Source organism: Montipora capricornis, chromosome 11 (genome assembly GCF_036669925.1).
Source record: "Montipora capricornis isolate CH-2021 chromosome 11, ASM3666992v2, whole genome shotgun sequence".
NCBI classification, from domain to species: domain Eukaryota; kingdom Metazoa; phylum Cnidaria; class Anthozoa; order Scleractinia; family Acroporidae; genus Montipora; species Montipora capricornis.
In genome coordinates this window covers 18931483-18946482 of record NC_090893.1, presented here as the reverse complement: position 1 = coordinate 18946482, position 15000 = coordinate 18931483, and the positions used below count along the sequence as shown (strand labels likewise).

The following is a 15000-nucleotide window of genomic DNA, read 5'->3' as shown; positions in this document are numbered from 1 at the left end:
CATGAAAACTGTGGGGTCCAACAGGTCGCAATTTGTTCAGTTTTTCCTTTTAATTTGCCTTGACATTTGTATTGCCTAGTATCTTTTCACCATTAGAGAAGCTTGGTTAAAAAACCTATAAGAAACTTATAGGCATGAGCATGAGAAATTTTCACTTACGGTCTCCTTGTGTGGCTCAAAAATGTCTTGTGCTCCCTAATATCATTATCATTAATATCATGCAACAATAGTTTTTTAGATGTGGGACAAAGAAGTTAAAATGTCTTAACATTTTTGTCTAGGGTTCTTGGTTAACTTCAGGGCTATTAAACTACATTAAAAGAGAAAAAATATGTAATCATATGTAATCGAAGCTGCCATCGAATGAGTCATATATTCCTAGGATAAGGCGAGAAGGACCAGTGTTGGTCGAAACGGATGTTTTCCAAAAGCAAAAGTTTCGAGTGAGGTCAAGGAATGGCTTCGTGACTCTGACATTTTAATTTTACGTGGCTATTCCATTATCAAGTCTCTCGGTGAAACATTATCTTGTAGGAAAACTTTCCGAGTAACACAAATCTGAGTAGATCTGGAACGGAAAACGGCAAAATTCAACAGAAGTAGCCAAAATAACAGGAATATAGAAGAGGTCATTTGATAGTCGAACAAACTGTGCAAATTAATGAAGCTGATCAACACGGAATAAAGCATCAAATACAAATTAAAGGAGACAGGGCAAACGGCAAACTGAAGAAGATGAAAATGAACTGGAATTTGGTTTTTTTTTTGAACCTGTTCAACCAACAGCTTTTCATGATTTATCTGAGTTTGTTGTTTGTAACTTAAATTCTGTATGCTCGACAGACATTTTTTTGTCACGAATTCTTTCTCATTCTGACTCATCATTTGCTTCGTAAATCCCTCCTTTTTGAATTTCAGCCGATAAGAAAACTAAAACTATCTCCATTTTGTAAAAACTCAAGGTACATCATTTCCTTACTTTCTCGATGTACAAAGGAACGAATAGAGGGTAGTATAGATCGATCAAACAACAAAGAAATAATTATTTATTACACCCTTGTACCAAGCTAATATTACTAATTACCTTGCAATGTTCCTCTTTACAAGCATTTGAGCAGGAATAATGAACACCACTGCAAATAAGTTTAGGAATAAGCGGTGGAGTTTTTGCGTGCGTGCGTCAGCCACAACTGAATGGGTAGTATCGAAAACAAGGAACTAAGCAGGAAGCCCCCAAAAGATCGAAAACGAAGGACCCTAAGACGAAAACAAAGCACTCAAAACTAGAAAGCGAAGCACTCACAACTCGAAAACGAAGCACCCTATTTTCCATTGGAAGATCGCTGTTGTATTGCCTAATATCTTTTCACTATTAGACTATTAGAGAAGCTTGGAAAATAATCTATAAGACACTACTGTTTTAACATGAGAAATGTTTATTTCCGGTATCCTTCTGCGGCTCAAAAATGTCTGGTGCTCCCTATAGTGTTTTAATTCAAGCACTAATGGTAGTTTTTTAGATGTGAACCAGGAATTATGAGTGTCTCGATATTCCTGTCCAGGGTTCTTGGTTAACTGCAGGGCTATTAAACTACATTAAAAGAGAAAAAAATATGTAATCATATGTAATCGGAGCTGCCACCGCATGAGTCATATATTCATAAGATAAGGCGAGAAGGACCAGTGGTCGTTGAAACGGATGTTTTTCCAAGGGTTTGGAAAGGCTAATTATACATCTTCGACAGACCTTTCAAACTGCTCACAAAATCCATCACAACCGCCAGAAACACGGATACAATGCATTATGTTAAAAACAATCGCATTACGCCTTGCGTACAATGAAGATGATGATGCCGGAACGAAACTCATTTATCGCGCACCGGTGGCTCAGTTGGTTGAGCACCGGGCTGTCACGCAGGAGTTCGTGAGTTCAAGTCCGGCCGGACCAACACTCAGGGTCTTTAAATAACTGAGGAGAAAGTGCTGCCTTTGTAACGCCATCTGCAAATGGTCAGACTTTCAAGTCTTCTCGGATAAGGACTATAAGCCGGAGGTCCCGCCTCACAACCCTTGGGTATACATAAAATCTGTGGGACGTTAAAGAACCCACACACTATTCGAGAAGAGTAGGGCATGGAGTTCCCGGTGTTGTGGCCTGATCTATGGATATAGAGGTTAGGTGTCAATTGGGACGAAAAATTCTGTTCCTCTCCCCTGCCACTCCATGAATTGTGGCGAATAAATTAAAGTAAAGTAAAGTATGGGTCAAATTTGTGTGGTACGTGCAGCTCGAGTATTTTCCCGGCTTTTTAACCAATAATATTGGTTCTTTGTGGCGTTTTAGTTGCCGTAGCCGTCGTCTTTTCTTAAGGTGGATGAACACAGTTTTTGATACACTTTTCCCATTCAAAACACAGTTTTCGCGCGCGCTCTTGCTTAACGCACAGCAGCGCGCACACAAGGATTGCAGAAAAATAAACATGGCTTCAATGCAGCAATCATTATATTTGCTCAATGTTCACGCTATCTGTCCTATTTTTCTTCATAATTGAACAAAGTGTTGTGATAGTTTTAGTCTTTTATGAGGAATGTATGCTAGAAAAGGTAACGATGGAAAAAAAAAAGGTACATGAAACATAGGTATCAAAAAACTATCTTCAGCCACCTTAAGCTCGAGTAACTCAATAGAAAAACGTTTCCAATGCCACCGCGGCTGAAGGTGAATCCAAGATGGCGTCACTTTCACTGCACCGCAGCACATCTCTGAGTTCTACCCGTTTAACCAAAGAGACTGTTTTACCTGCATGTATTACTGCACCGGTCTGGGGATCATTTGTGGTCCGATTTCGACCATTTCCAGTCCTGGGACAATTTGGGAGCTGCAAAAAGTTGCAAAAATAGTGGAGACACTTCACCTTCTTGGGACATTATTAATTTTCGTATTATCGCTCACACTGCAGCCCCCCTCCCCGCCTTATCAGTGTTGCTAGCAAGACAAAGAAATGTTGGAAACTTAAGCAGTCAACATTGAAAGGGGGAGAGGGGAGAGGAAGTGGGAAAGGTTTAAGTTCTAGATACAGCGGGCATTGGAAGCTAGAAAAGGTGTTTTTAATGAAAGTGTCTCAACAATTTTGCAACTTGTTGTGGCATCATTTCCGGGCTTGTGCAGGTCTGATTCCTGAACCGACTTCCGGGATAAACGCAAAGAAAGAAGAGTTTTAAAATCCCAGTCATAGTGTCAACATTGGTGCTGTTTGTGATGGCTAGCAACGAGTTTATAGCCTTTTATATTCCCAAGAGTAAATTAGATAAGAGTGTTGATCTATCACTTTGCGGCCTTGCCCCTGCACAGTCACAAATGTACTTATTTTTAGATACACTTTGCGTGCGAAACAAACAAAGGGCTGCCAATTTCAACCAATCAAAAGAAGCCATGTCACGCGTGCCGGCTTCTGCCATGTTTTTTTAGGGATATGACAACTGATTTTCGCGGGAACGGGTATTCTAAAAATAGACTCATTTGTTACTGTGCTGGGGAGCCCACCCATGCCATAACAACAATCCTATCTAATTGACTGATCTCTTAAGCACCCTATTAATGTTAAGCTCCAGGAAGGAAGGAGCGGGTGTGGTGGGGAGGAAGCCCTGGCATATGTGGCACATTTTACTTTGGACAAAATTCCCACCCTAGCAAAAAATGGGTGAAATCAGATCAAATGTTCCAACCATGCATGGGCAAATAATGTTCCTTTACGTATCGTCATTCTTGTATAGTTCACTATTGATAAAAAGGTGTCACGTTTTGTCATTTACTTTAATGTTCTGTGTATTCTGAGGCAAACAAAATTATATGAGCAAATCTAGTATTTCAAGCTTCAGAAGTCCAATTACAATATTATTTCTATGTCATGGTAAACTGTCCTTGGCTATTAACGGAACAAATTTAGATATTGACAGTGAGAAGCAGTTGTTTTATGCCACCAGTTCAAAACAGCTGAAACAGCCCTGTTCATACTGCTTTCAAGACACAAATAACCAAATGTATTTAGGTGCCATTCCCCTGACAAAAATATCAAACATCCCCACCCTGGGGCCAAGACTTCACGCCATAATTCCCGAGGGAGAGGGAAGGACGAGGAGTCACTGGAAGTCAAAATCCAAACCTATGTCCAGGGGTCCCCCCACGGACTGAGATAAGTGCACTAGTTGCTTGGCAACAAGCAAAAAAGAGGCACATTTCCAATTTTTGCCACTACTTTAAAAACGTTTTATTGATATCGGTTCATTCAACAGAAAATAAGGCCATAAAGGAAGGTACGACGTCCGTAAATTCGAATTAGAAATCTTCGCATGTGTGATCGTTGTAGCCTGAATCTCTTCTTTATATTTCATGAAAATAATCTGAGTGTAAATGTCTTTTGAAAGACTCACTATTTCACTATGGAAATCCGCCTCTTTGCAGCGGCGTTACAGCGGTTCCAAGTCGACCAGAATCCCATACATTTACTGTAATTTTAGCCGCGTTTGCCCCACAGCCAATATGGCGTCATTATTTTGCAAGGTCGCTGGTTCAAGCCTTGCTTAAACTCTCTCTCTCGGTTAAATGAAAAGTGCCCATAGTCCATTTCCCAAAACAAATAACTACTAGTGGTAGAGAATCTGTTGACTGCTTGTTTGAAAAGTCAATAAAATTCTTTGCTATAAAGACGCGTGTACGGTAGCAAATGTGTGCTCAAGTTGCCATTTGCGACGACTGCATCGACGGACAATAAAATGGACAATGTAATTCTTCTCCTCGCAATTATCTGTAAGTAAACCACATTAGAGGTTTCGTATGTTTATTTACAATTAACTAGACTATGACTATATCATCTTGTATTTGAGTATGCTAGTTCATTACACCGCCCGTTTGGAGTAAGGAGTTTCCTACTAAGTAATCTATGCATTATCTTTTAACTAGTTTGCATCGAAAGGTCTAAGACTAAAGAATGAAATATTTATAGTCCTTAACCTCTCAATGAATATTAATTAACAGATAAAGCAACACTCTTATTTCCTAGTTTTTAACTTCTGGAAGTTTCCATAAATTGCCCAGCTAAATCCCTCAAATCAAGAAGTTTGCCCAAGATAATTTTTAATAGTCATTAAACTTTCAATGCAGACTAATTACGAGATCAGGTAATTTTCATTTCGTAGCTTTTGTTTTTCTAGAAATTTGCTTCAGAAATCGCCCCTTTAAAAATGTTTTGCCTTGCCCCTCTGGTGGCAATATCTTAGAAAATCCACGTTTCTATCGTTTCCAATTTGTTTGATTCTGGAACCTTTTTCTAGCAATTTCTTGAGACTTAAAACCTATGTATAGTAAATATCTACTTTCCTAGTTTTTTAGCTTCTAGAAACTTGCTCAAAAAGTTGGTCATTTTTTAAATTTTGCGTTGGCCCCCTTAAAGCGGATGAACACTCATGCCCGTCCCTGAAACTGACATTTCCCGTTTTAATTCAACTTACACGATGTACAATCTACTTCAGACTTCAAATCTACTTCAAAGACACAAACATTTTGAACATTCAAAGAAGATTCAGAATGAGCGAAGCAAAGAGTTGAACCCAGATCAACGGCTTTTCATTGCAGTTGTTGATATCTATTAGACTAACGACACAAGCTCCCGGGAAATTGAATTTTTAGAGTATTGACATAGTGGTACCCAGCAAAACAACTGAGAGGTAAACCGTCATTAAAGTTTTTTTTTCACCTAAATACTGTAGATCAGACCGGATTTGCTTAGAAACGTTATTTCTTGTTGAACAAAAGCTCTAATTCTGCCTGTTGTCATTCTTTTTACAGCGGTAAACTTGTCATATTAAGATGGGATATTGGGCCGTGTAATAGTTACGAAATGTCCAATGTCATTTTGAGGGATGGCCCGGTGAGTGTTGACCCTTAAAGTGCGACTGGGAAAACCGCAAACACCTGAAATATGTCAGGAATGTCATTTCTGTCCAATCACCCGTTCGACCGCAGACTGTTTATTTACAGTTGTTTGCGCAGCAAGAACTGTGTTAGATTTTCCGGGTAATGGATTAAATTTGAGCTAATTCTGGTCGTTTACGCTATGAGACTACTTATAAAGAAACAGAACAGTGCTTGTATTTGTCCTTTTGCCGATCAGTGGCACTCCGAAGCAATTGTTGCTTTCAAATCTACTTCAAAGACACAAACATTTTGAACATTCAAAGAAGATTCAGAATGAGCGAAGCAAAGAGAACAGTGCTTGTATTTGTCCTTTTGCCGATCAGTGGCACTCCGAAGCAATTGTTCCTTTCAACATACATGTGGCGCTGTTTCGAATATCTGTATTATCTACTACTAACAAAGGTTATTCAGTTTGCGGTTTGGGCGTGTGAAGTCCTCAAACATGATTGGCTTAAAAACAATAAGCATTCCTAACATATTTTAGGTGTTCACGGTTTTCCCGGTCATACTACAAAAAAATCCCATAGAATTTACATTTTAAGACCGGTTTACACGGTACAATTTGTCGGCCGGTTTTGTCGGGACGATAAATCGTATCGTGTAAATTGTGTAAAACGTGCAATTTTTCCTGCAATGATCTCCCCGTTGTTCTTTTAGTATCCCGCATTTTAAACGCTTTAATATCTTTAGTATTTGTATGCATTACCCACTTGCATACCCTTTGAAAGACATGGCGGTTTCTCTCTGAGTGTCGGCCCGACTTAAAAAAATGTTTTTTTGAATTCTTTGAATCGGACCGATTTTCATTCCCATGAATAGGTCGTTCATCGGCTGTCAAAGTACATGCACCGGGTAAACCCGCCATTGGACCCATGAAAAACTCGCCATTTCTTTGTCTATGGGCTTTTTTCCGCACCTTTTTTCACAAAAAGATCCTAAAGTCCTTAAACTTAAAGCGCCTACTAATTAGAAGACTAGAACTTTAAATTTTGGCTTTAGAAAAAAACCTGATAGCATTGACTCTTGCTATTCAGTTAAAGGAATGAAAAATGACTCTTCCTCGAAACTCTCTCTTTGCCTCAAATGGAAAGTTCGTATGCGGAGCTTAAGATGAATAAATGTCACCAGTAAACTAAGTCTACAAACATACTTTTAACCAACATTTATATATCTTTTGCCTTCCTTGACCGCTGATGACGTTTGAATGCTTAAATGTTTTCAGTAACTCATACAGTTGAAGTAAAGAAAATGACTTATTGACGCATCAGAGTACAACAAGTACTTTTCTCAAGTTTTGGACGCCGTTTCTGTAAAAGGTAAGAAAGAAAAGAGAAAAAAATAGCGGGTTAAATGGTGATTAGCATTTTCATTCCGAGTGATAAATGAATAAAGACCATTACTTTCATCAATAAAACCGTTTGTGCACGCATGTGTTTAGTTCATAGCATCACTTCCTATTCAAAGAAGTGTCACTGTGAAATTTAGACTATAAGCCCTCAATATCTTACTTCACTTTACACAGGTAACCGGCAATTAGTGATTTCGTTTCAGTGCATTGCACGGTTCAAACAGTTATCTGCAGAAAGGAAAGGACCTGACCTGGTGAATGCAATCAGCATCTACTTCAGTGGCTAGCCAGAGCAGTTCGTAAATGAACTACATTGGCGACCTATTTTGAAACCATTTCTCTGTGAACAACTTAAGTCTTTCTCTTGACAACTTGCTGACTAAAAACCTGTATAATGTAATTCTTTTCAGTAAGTAAACTAATAATCTAAAAGCACTTACCATTCTTTCGGAGCTTCTGGTGCCCAAATTCAAGCGTGACATCATCGCCAATAAGCACAAATGGTGCCCAGTATTTAATGGCGGAATACTTCTCCGTCTCCCGAAGAGATTTCATGGCATAATGAAGAGCTAAACTTGCACTTTTTCTATCTGCCAAGTGTCGATAGAAACTTTTCATGAACAGCAAGGTTGCCTCATCATCGATTGCCCAGAGTGACACCAGAACAGACCGGGCACCAGCACACAGGAAAGCTCTGGCTATTCCCACCACACCCTCAGAATTGACCTCTCCCTGACCACTGTGACAAGAGCTCAGAACAACCAGTCTTGCCCGAAGACCAACTGCATGAACATCACTCACTGATAACATAAAATCTTCCTTTTCGGGAACCTGGGATGTGCGTTGAGGATTTGGGGTCAAAGCAATTTCTCCAAATCTTGGATCTCCATGTGCTGCAATGTGAACTAAAGCTGCTGACTTTATTCTTTTCAGGACCTCAGCTTTCGTTGCATTTATTCCAGTAAGAGGAGCAGTCTGCAGAAGTTCTCCAATCATCTCCACCTCTTTTATCGCGCATGGCAACTGTTCAGCAATAGGTTCACCATTTTCGTCAGTGACTTCCTTTAACCACGGATCGCCCACAAGAAGAGCTTCACTCTTACTGTAGAAGTTGTCAGGTGCACTTGCGATCAGTTTTAAAGCGGTCAACGAGGGAACAGTACGGATCCTGACAGAGTCGCTCAATGCAGAATAAGGAGCCAAGCAAAATGGTCCATCAGGAACAAAGATTAAGTCATCACCCTGGAGCAAGTCTTCAATAGGACTGATTAAAACATCATACAAAGGCTGCAAAGAGTTATTATCGGAGAGGCTCAAAGACTGAAAGGTCTTTGCAACAGCTTCCCTACTGAAAAAAAAGTCGCTGTGTACTTTGTCAAGAGTGCGATTCTCGCATTGAACAGCAGCTCCCACGTTCATTTGTTTCAAAGTGGTTTGCAACAGTGAATTGGCACTTAATTTTTTTATTTCCTTTTGCCTAAAGATTATCCCGCTACCACTTCCCAGTAACCAGAAACTGATCTTGTTTCCATCAAGTGCTGTGAAAACTGTTTGTGTAGGTAGATATTCTAATACAGCAGAGATAGTTTCCTTCCTTGTATTAACTGCAGAGGGAGGCTTTTTATCAACGCCAAATTTCGCCTTCAAAATGTCTGAGAAAGTCTGTGCTCGTCCTTGTTCTGCAATATACAAAGCCTCATCAACCTCTCCATTCTTTAAAAGTGCTCTCCACAGAGCTGTGTACGCAATCTGATATGTGTCACGGAAGCTTATTTTCCATGCATATTCGAACTGAAGAAGACGCCTTGTTTCACTGAAATTTTTTATGCTTTGACGATAAAAATTAAGAGCTTTGCACAACGAGCCTGAAAATTCATGAACAAAACCAAGGTTATAACAAGCCATTCCCTCCTTAACTGGGTCCTCTGTTTCCTTGGCAATATTAAGACCTTGTTCGTAAAAGAGAATAGCATTTTCAACGTCACCTCTGCTGCAATAAATATAGCCGAGATTAAGATAGGCCAATCCCTCTCCGGCCCTATCTTCTACTTCTTTTGCAATACTAAGATTTTGTTTGATATACTTTATGGCTTGCTCAAAATTGCCCAGAATGCGGTAAGTGCTGCCGAGATTACCATAGGCTGTACCCTCCGTGGCCCTGTCCCCTACTTCTTTTGCAATACTAAGATGTTGTTTGAGATACTCTATGGCTTGCTCAAAATTGCCCAGACTGCCATAAGCGCTGCCGAGATTACCATAGGTTGTACCCTCTCTGGCCCAGTCCCCTACTTCTTTTGCAATACTAAGACAATGTTTGAAATACTCGATGGCTTGATTAAACATGCCCAGACTGCCATACGCGACGCCGAGATTCCCATAGGCCCTTCCCTCCCCGGCCCTATCCCCTACTTCTTTTGTAATACTAAGACATTGTTTCTGGTAGTCTATGGCTTCCTTAAAATTGCCCAGGTTGTGATAAGTGATCCCTAGATTACAACAGGCAGTGCCCTCCCCGGCCCTAGCGCCTACTTCTTTCGCAATACTAAGATCTTCTTTGTGGTACTCCAAGGCTTGCTTACAATTACCCAAACTGCGATAAGCATTCCCCAGATTACCAATGGCCATTCCCTCCCCAGCCCTATCGCCTACTTCTTTTGCAATAGTGAGATGTTGTTTGTAGTACACTATGGCTTGCTTAAAATTTCCCAGATTGTGATAGGCGCTGCCGAGACTACCATTGGCAATGCCCTCCCCGGCCCTATCCCCTACTTCTTTAAAAATAGTAAGAGCCTGTTTTTGGTACACAATGGCTTGCTTAAAATTGCCCAGACTGCCATAATCCTCGCCGAGATTACAATTGGCTTTGCCCTCCCCTGCCCTATCCCCTACTTCTTTTACAATGCTAAGATGTTGCTTGTGATACTCTATGGCTTCCTTAAAATTGCCCAGACTGCGATTAACGTTGCCGAGATTGGCATAGGTTGCTCTCTCCCCGGCCCTATTGTCTACTTCTTTCGAAATACTAAGAGCTTGTTTGTGGTACACTATGGCTTGCTTAAAATTGCCCAACCTTGCATAAGTGTTGCCGAGATTACCTTTGGCTTCGCCCTCCTTGGCCCTATCCCCTACTTCTTTTGCAATTTTAAGATGTTGTTCATGATATTCTAAAGCTCGCTTGAAATTGCCCAGATTCCAATAAGCGTTGCCGAGATTACAATTGGCATTGCCCTCCTGGTCCCGATCCCTTACTTGCTTTGCAATACTTAGTTGTTTCTTGAAGTACTTTTTGGCCTTTTTAAAATTGCTCAGACTGTGATAAGCGATGCCGAGATTGCCACAGGCTTTTCCCTTTCCAGCACTGTAACCTATTTCCTTAAAAATCCTTAATGCTTCTCTGTAATCCCTCTTGGCCTGTTCAAAATGAGCCAAGCCATAATAATAATCGCCTAAATTCAAATATGCAATACCCTCCCCTTTTCTGTTTCCCTCTCTTCGTGCACCGCTAAGCTCTTGTATATGCTGCTCAAAAACGTTCATCTTTTCGTCCGCCATTCTTGAATACAAGAACTCTTGAGAACAAGGAAGGTTGTCTTTGAAAGAGAGGGCGCACCTTGAAAAATACAGAAGAAAGAATGAGAAGTTCAATGCACTGACCACAAATTCTGCAGGTACATAGCCAAACCAACATCAAAGAGACTGCATGTCATTATGAGTCTAACAAAGACAGTTTTCTGCTGTTGACGTCAAACTCTTTACTTCTTTTGTTGAGCCCTTTGTTTGATTTAAAATGAATTTTTAAACACAGAATTGACCGCACAAAATAGACGTATTAAAATGGAATAAATTTGTCCCACATCAGACATAACTCCGCCAAAGTAATACTGTTGTCTTTTTTTCATCATATTTTCCTGATCACATCAAAATTGTGATACCACTGTTTAAAGCTGGTGGTCAATCACTTTTTATGACATACAGACTGCTCCAAATGGCCCCTGGATTCTCAAAGTTGCTCTGGAAAGTAATTATCTATAACGGTCTTGTAAGTAGCTTAAATAAATTACATCACATTTACATTACACCACATCATCACAGTATACATTACACTAAGCTTTTTTTTCTCTACATTGCGTATTAAAGGTAAAGTCTCTGTTACGAGCCTAGGAAGGCCCATCAGGCCGGCGTTTATCTCCGGTTTCCATAGCATGAAGCGACTAAGAGTATTTATACTCCCCCCTGGATGGGATGCTAGTCCATCGCAGGGTCACCCCCAGCATTACGCCGGTACCCATTTATACACCTGGGTGGAGAGAGGCATGGTGAGAGTAAAGTGTCTTTCCCAAGAACACAACACAATGTCCCTGGCTAGGCCCCGAACCCGAACCACTCGATCCGGAGTCGAGCGCACTAACACATTGTGTATTACTAACTCTTTACTACTGATTCACCTGTACAAGAAGTCATCTTAAGCTGATGACAGTGAATATGCCATAGGTGTGTGTTTATTTATATTTTAAGGCCTTTGTTACGGTGGATAAAAAAAATTCTGCTTCATAAACGTGAATACTAAAGGGTCCATTACTTTGGCGTAATTAAATTTGTTTGGTTTAACGGCCATTAACATAGGCACCCGCGCCCCGGAAAGGTCCATTCTCTTTCCCTTATTTTTCTCATCCTATGTTTATAACTTTAGTGATGTATTCAAACTACCACACCTGATTTTATTTGCAATTGCTGATATAACGATGCTAGTCTCTTACATCTAATTATTTGGTTACCTAGTTCAACGCAAAGAAACTTCCACTTAACTTGGGGAAAACTAATCCTTTATTCTGTTTAATACTCAAGGGAAAAGACATCATCTTACAAAGAATTGAACAGATTGTAGAACGGTCTTTCTTGACTAACATTTTTCTTGGAAACCCTGTATTTCTCAATTGGCTTACAAAATCTCTGAATCTGGGATTTAATTTCAGGTATAGTTGTTTTTAAAAATTTTGTTGAAGAACTCTGTACAACTGTTTAGTTTATTCTTATAGTCATTATTGTATTATTGTTCATGTACAAATCCAATCTTCGCAGTCTTTCCTCTTGGCGAAAAGTACAATCAAAATAATTCCTTAGTCAATTTTTGACGCGCACTCAGACCCAATCTTCAAAGAATTAGAACTATCAAATTTTCGGATATTAGATTAAAAGAACTGGGTAACTTTATGTATTCTTATGAACATCCTCTTCCACCATCAAGGTTTTATTCATAATTTTTCATTTAAAAAGACGTCTATGTGTTTTTTACTAGATTTGCAGAATGATTTTCACCTTCAACTCTGTAGAACTAATCTTTGCAACTTCCGTTCTCCCACGAACGTCTGCTGAAACGAAAAACCTCTTCTGTTCAACGGCCAGCAGCAGATGTTAGTAGGGGAGGAACGTATGACGAAGCCCTAATCACGTCTGCATGGGAGGCTATCATCACACCAGATGTTGAGGAACATCTGAAGTAGATGAAGAGTTGAAAGCTCTTAGAAAAGCAATCAAAACTGGTCGATTAGAGGAATGCAAGGCTTATGCACCAGATGCAGGTGAACTGTGTGTAATTGGGCAACTAGTCCAAAGATGTACCCGCACTGTACTACCAAGCAAGCCATTGTCAGAAAAAAATCTAAATCTGAGCAGTAAAGTATGGTGGCCTTGTATGAGATAAGGCAGTGGAAAAATTCTGCAAATCCTGCTAATATATAAGTGTCACCTGGTTCGTCGTCCAAATCCGGCAAAGCCATTGAAGCCAAGAGCATTGCCAGAATGCCCTTGGCAAGACCTGGTCGAAGATCTTTTAAGACCACTCCATTATGGTCATTGTTGAGTACTACAGCCGTTATTATGAGTATGTGGTCATGCCATTAACCACCAGTGAGAAAGTAATTGACAAAGTAGAAGATAATTTTAGCCACAATGGTCTTCCCTTAACATTGAACTCAGAGTGACAATGAACCTCAATTCTGCTAAAATGAATTCCAGAAATACTGAAAGCAGAAGGGAATTGTGCCCTTTGAGAACAAAGGGAAACGGGGAACTTGAAAGACAAAAATTAATGACTCCCTATGTGCCCCCAGTGGCAAAGAAATTGTTTTAGTTAAGGCATCTTTGTGTAGTTTTCAGTTATGGTAATTTAATAAATATTACTACCACATTAAGCAATCAATTTCACGAAAAAATCTTTTAGGTTAGTCTGTAGAATAAGGAAGAGAAATCCACAAAGCAGCCTCTTAACCTCAAGATAGGGTTAATAAATAAAACAAACTCTGTGTGAAACTAAAACTCGAAATTCAAAAACAGCCAACAAACTTAATCAAGTAGTAGGGATACAAAATGTTTGGTCGCATCAGTTTGTCCATGGCTTTAGTATAATACTGTCTTTTCTTCTTCCGTTCTTAAATCGGCACGAGGGGATTGGGTAGAGATCTAGCACCGGACTAGAACCCCCCTTGCTCGGTTGCGCTCTATCCCTGAATATTCTCAGCCATTTTTATGATCCTGATGGCGTCACAGGCAGCTTTTCTTTACTTTTGGATTGTTTGGGTTTGCCTCATGGAACCAGTGTTTCGTTTTGCATCATGGGGTTTTCTTTAGTTCCTCGAACTACCCCTTTCTGGATCCACAACAGTTTCTTAAGAACAAAAAAAATCATTTTACAGACTAACACTAACTTTTGGTTAAGACTTTACCACAACTCACCAACCACACACAGAATATTCCCCCCAGTTGCCCACTTTACTAGAGATTATTGTTTCAGTTATTTTTTCAGTTATTGGAAAGGAACCCCTTCCTGAAAGGGGCTTCTTGCTACAGCATCGTACTCACGCCACAATAGTTGCTAGTCTACTGCTGACTCATTGATAATTAATGAGCCTAACAGCCTATCAAGACACCGATAAAATGTCACGTGCATAGTATTAAGGCCCGGCTTATTTTTTTGTGTGCTAATACCTAAAAGTCCAAGTATAAGCAGGACCACCAATTTGGAAGCTTGAGTTTTGAAAAAAAAAAAAAAAACAGACAACAAACTTTGAAGTTCCAATGAAACTCTACTAGTAAACAAACAAGGACAAACAATTATGGTTTCAAAACACTGACACGGTGGTTGTTATGAGCTTTCATATCAATTAAGGCTTTATATGGCGAATTTCACTTGTCATACCTATATCGTGTGAGTTTATTATTAAAAAACGTAAAGATGCTTTCTGAATGCGTTTTTTTCAATATCAGTCGCATCCTCCATTTTTTATGTGAATTTTGCGAAAAAAGGTGTAGCCTTTACATGGAGCTAAACCGTATCTTCTTCTCACAATTTGAACTTTTGCTTTATCGGGTCTAAAAACACCTGTCTTTTCCTCGTGTTCTGAAACCCGATAAAACACAGCTGCTTGTTTTTTAAACAGTACTTCATTAAAGGGGCAGTGTCATGAGATGGCATTCGCAGTATTTTCACACCCACACATTTTAACAGACGTTTATTTTTTTGCTTTTTCTGTTTACGTCTAGACTAAATACGGCTTTAGAATAGAAGTAAAATGCATATTTATTAATTATCGATGATCTGGAGTCCAAGAAATAAAATCGAACACAAATATGATGCCATGTTTGTTTTTGAATTCAGTTAAGTGTAACCGGGAACACTGTC

General features: G+C 39.7%; 3 protein-coding genes across 9 annotated transcripts in view; 1 reads left to right on the top strand and 2 right to left on the bottom strand.

The window, feature by feature from the left end:
* The window catches only part of LOC138024384 (tetratricopeptide repeat protein 28-like), a 21519-nt gene extending 18638 nt beyond the window's left edge, over nucleotides 1–2881 (bottom strand). The window contains exons 1-2 of one of the 3 annotated variants that reach the window (XM_068871581.1): nucleotides 2801–2881; nucleotides 1085–1591 (exon numbers count right to left, since the gene is read on the bottom strand). The gene's annotated coding sequence lies outside the window, so the exon portion shown is untranslated. Of the gene's footprint in view, nucleotides 1–1084; nucleotides 1980–2800 lie in introns of those variants that run through there. The other 2 variants (XM_068871582.1, XM_068871580.1) reach the window with 2 other exon arrangements.
* The window catches only part of LOC138024398 (uncharacterized), a 532828-nt gene that overhangs the window by 418862 nt on the left and 98966 nt on the right, over nucleotides 1–15000 (top strand). The window lies entirely within an intron of this gene.
* LOC138024375 (tetratricopeptide repeat protein 28-like) overlaps nucleotides 4825–15000 on the bottom strand; it is a 103131-nt gene continuing 92955 nt past the window's right edge. For 4 of the 5 annotated variants that reach the window (XM_068871569.1, XM_068871567.1, XM_068871571.1 and 1 more), the window contains 2 exons: nucleotides 7763–10932; nucleotides 4825–7281 (listed from right to left, as the gene is read on the bottom strand). In XM_068871569.1, the coding sequence (XP_068727670.1) occupies nucleotides 7262–7281; nucleotides 7763–10932 (3190 nt within the window). In that variant the 3' untranslated portion in view covers nucleotides 4825–7261. Of the gene's footprint in view, nucleotides 7282–7762; nucleotides 10933–12638; nucleotides 13987–15000 lie in introns of those variants that run through there. The other variant, XM_068871570.1, reaches the window with a different exon arrangement.